Consider the following 2754-nt stretch of genomic DNA (forward strand, 5'->3'; position numbering starts at 1 on the left):
TTATATGGAGGCAAAACACCCATACACATAAAATAAAAATTGAATTGATGACCAAGCTCATTGGTAGACCACTTGATTAGCACTCAAGATACTCAGGGTTTAAGGTTCAGCACTGAAAAAAAAGTTAAGTAAATAATGTCAAATTGGGCCTTTCATTGAGAGCTAATTCAAGGGAAAGAGCAGTTCAGGATATCCATCCTAAAATTTTTTTTTCGAGATTTGTATGTGCATGCAGAACATGATTCCCATTTAATAGACCACATCTAAATATGATAGAGTAAATGATTAAGATGCAATGATAAATACAACAATAATTTGTAATGCCATACTTTTAATTACCTTCAAGGTAGACAGCTCTATATTCAATACTGATTACACGTGGATATTGTGCATGTAGATCAATTTGTTTAAGTCCTTAGTATTGGAAGGACTCTTTAGCTGTGATATCATCGTGACTTGTGTCACAAATAATGACTATCTCTGCATTACTGTCTTCACTATCATATGCTTTCATAGTATCGTTGCTCACACTTTTCTCATAAGTCTTGTACTTGTATTCTGTTTCACAGAAAGGCTCAGAACATGGCTTCCTTTGCACTGAACCATAAAAATACCCAGCAAGTCTCTTCTCTGTCCCTGAAAAATCATTGAGAATAAATCTAGAAGTATTGCAAATAAGGCATTCATTCTTATAATACCGGCAAGTTTCAGGTTCTGTAGGCTTGGGAGATGAAGCGTTTTCTCTATTCACTGGCTTTCTAACCTCATAGTGTCCACGTGACAGGCTGGGTTTCTTCATTCTGCATGGTTTGGTGGATGTGATTTGCTTATGTGAGATTGAAGAAGATGATTGTGGGATTTGCTTAGCTGAAGTTTTCTTAATAGCTAGCCAAGGTGAGACTTGCTTATCTGAAAAGGATGAATTGGTGTTAGCTAATTTACAGGCATAGGCGAGCTTATTTGACATTTTAAGGCCACGTTTCTTATACGTCTTTTCCAGGTGAGATTGTTTGTGTAATCTTCTGGGGTTTGATAACTTAGTTGGCCTATTTGACTCTAATTGTCTATTTGAATATTTTAAACTGCATGATGTAGATGAGTGTTCTATATTTGTATATTTCGTTGATTTTGGTGCATTAGATGGTATGCATGGATTTTGTAGAATTGGAGGACGAATTGATTTTGCTACACTGTTTGCTATGGGCTGTTTATCTGGACATACGGGCCCATATGTTTGGTCTAACTTTAATAGCAGAGGTTGAGTTTCTAGAATGTCCTCAGTTATCACATCAGGTTGACACGCTGATACCTTGGATACCCAGGATGATATGGCTGCCATATTTTCTTTGTTGAGCCTGAAATGCAGGAAACTTGAGATGTCACAATTTAAAACAAAATGTACTATTACTATCATCAGAAAATATGCTAGCTCAGAGTATGGATTTTCCCCCATAGGAAAAGTAAACATAATTAAGAATTACAGTGTGCTTGAGAGCTGAACTCCTGTTGTACATATATATGAATTCATGATAAATAACTTTCCTTAAAGATTATTTTTACTATTTCAAAGGCATTAGGTATTTATTGTCCATGTATAGATGGACACAAAATTGTCAATAATAATAAAGACATGGCACACACACACACACACACACACACACACACACACACACATGGATATTACTTAGATGTAAAATAAATGAAATTTGCTAGGGAAAATAGATGGATTTCTATGTGAGTAACCAGGATAAAAAGGAAAAATATCACTTGTTGTCTCTCATATGAGGATTCTAGCCTTAGTACTTTACATCTAGTGAAATACTTGTACAACTCAAGAAATAAATAACGTGTGTGTGTGTGTGTGTGTGTGTGTGTGTGATAGTAGAATAAAGGTAAAAAGAAAGTAGTGGAGGATAATACTGTGAGTGGAAATGTTTAGACAGAGAGGGAGGGCAGGTTGAATGGGAATTGAGGAGATGACTGTGTGGGATGCAGAAAGATTAACTCAAATTAAAGGGAATATAAAGAAACCCTTTGGAAAGCTAGCTATACCCACCTATGCAATAACAGCTTGACTGTTGAGGAAGAGGGGGCTAACTGTTCTCTGAATGGATTCTAGATTCTCTGTATGGGGAATGAGAAGGAGACCAGTAAGACTGATTAAGGCCCCAGGTAAGAGGAGGTAGTAGGTCCACAGGAGGAATGTACTTCTGATGGTTAATGAAACTGACATAGTAGCAAACTGCTTAATAAGTACCTATGAGTATTAATACCTATGTGTATACCCACAAGGGAAAGCAGACTCCTTAAAGGAGCCTCTCCTTACAATGAACAGTGGAGAATGCAGAAAATAAGTGATAGGATGTGAGTCTAGTCCCATGCAAGTTTCTTATAGTACCCCTTCTAAGAATAAGGGAATGTTGTAAAAGAGGTGGCCAGAAGTATGTAAGAGCTGGATGGATGATAAGGCAAAAGGCTAAAATTCATGTATCCCACATGCATGGAGAGAGGTAGAGGCAGGAAGATTGTTAGGGCTTCCTGCCTGTGAGTCTACCTCTAGGTTGAGTGACACACCTTGTCCCAATGCAATAAAGCAGAAATGAATTGAGCAGGACACACTTGAAATTCTCCTCTTGTTTCTATATGTGAAGACACACCGTGCACCTATACCATACTCCTCTCCACACACACACATACAAATACAGGTTTTACAGTCTTTTTATGTTTTTTGTTTTTTGTTTTTGTTTTTGTTTT

The 2754-nt window shown here is 37.0% G+C and overlaps 1 protein-coding gene across 1 annotated transcript in view; it reads right to left on the bottom strand.

The window, feature by feature from the left end:
• Positions 1-314: 314 nt before the first annotated feature.
• The window catches only part of CXHXorf66 (chromosome X CXorf66 homolog), a 13701-nt gene continuing 11261 nt past the window's right edge, over positions 315-2754 (bottom strand). Inside the window, exon 3 of the mRNA XM_031373872.1 lies at positions 315-1355. Within this exon, the coding sequence (XP_031229732.1) occupies positions 416-1355 (940 nt within the window). The 3' untranslated portion in view covers positions 315-415. The remainder of the gene's footprint in view (positions 1356-2754) is intronic.

Source organism: Mastomys coucha, chromosome X (genome assembly GCF_008632895.1).
Source record: "Mastomys coucha isolate ucsf_1 chromosome X, UCSF_Mcou_1, whole genome shotgun sequence".
In the NCBI taxonomy this organism is placed as follows: Eukaryota; Metazoa; Chordata; class Mammalia; order Rodentia; family Muridae; genus Mastomys; species Mastomys coucha.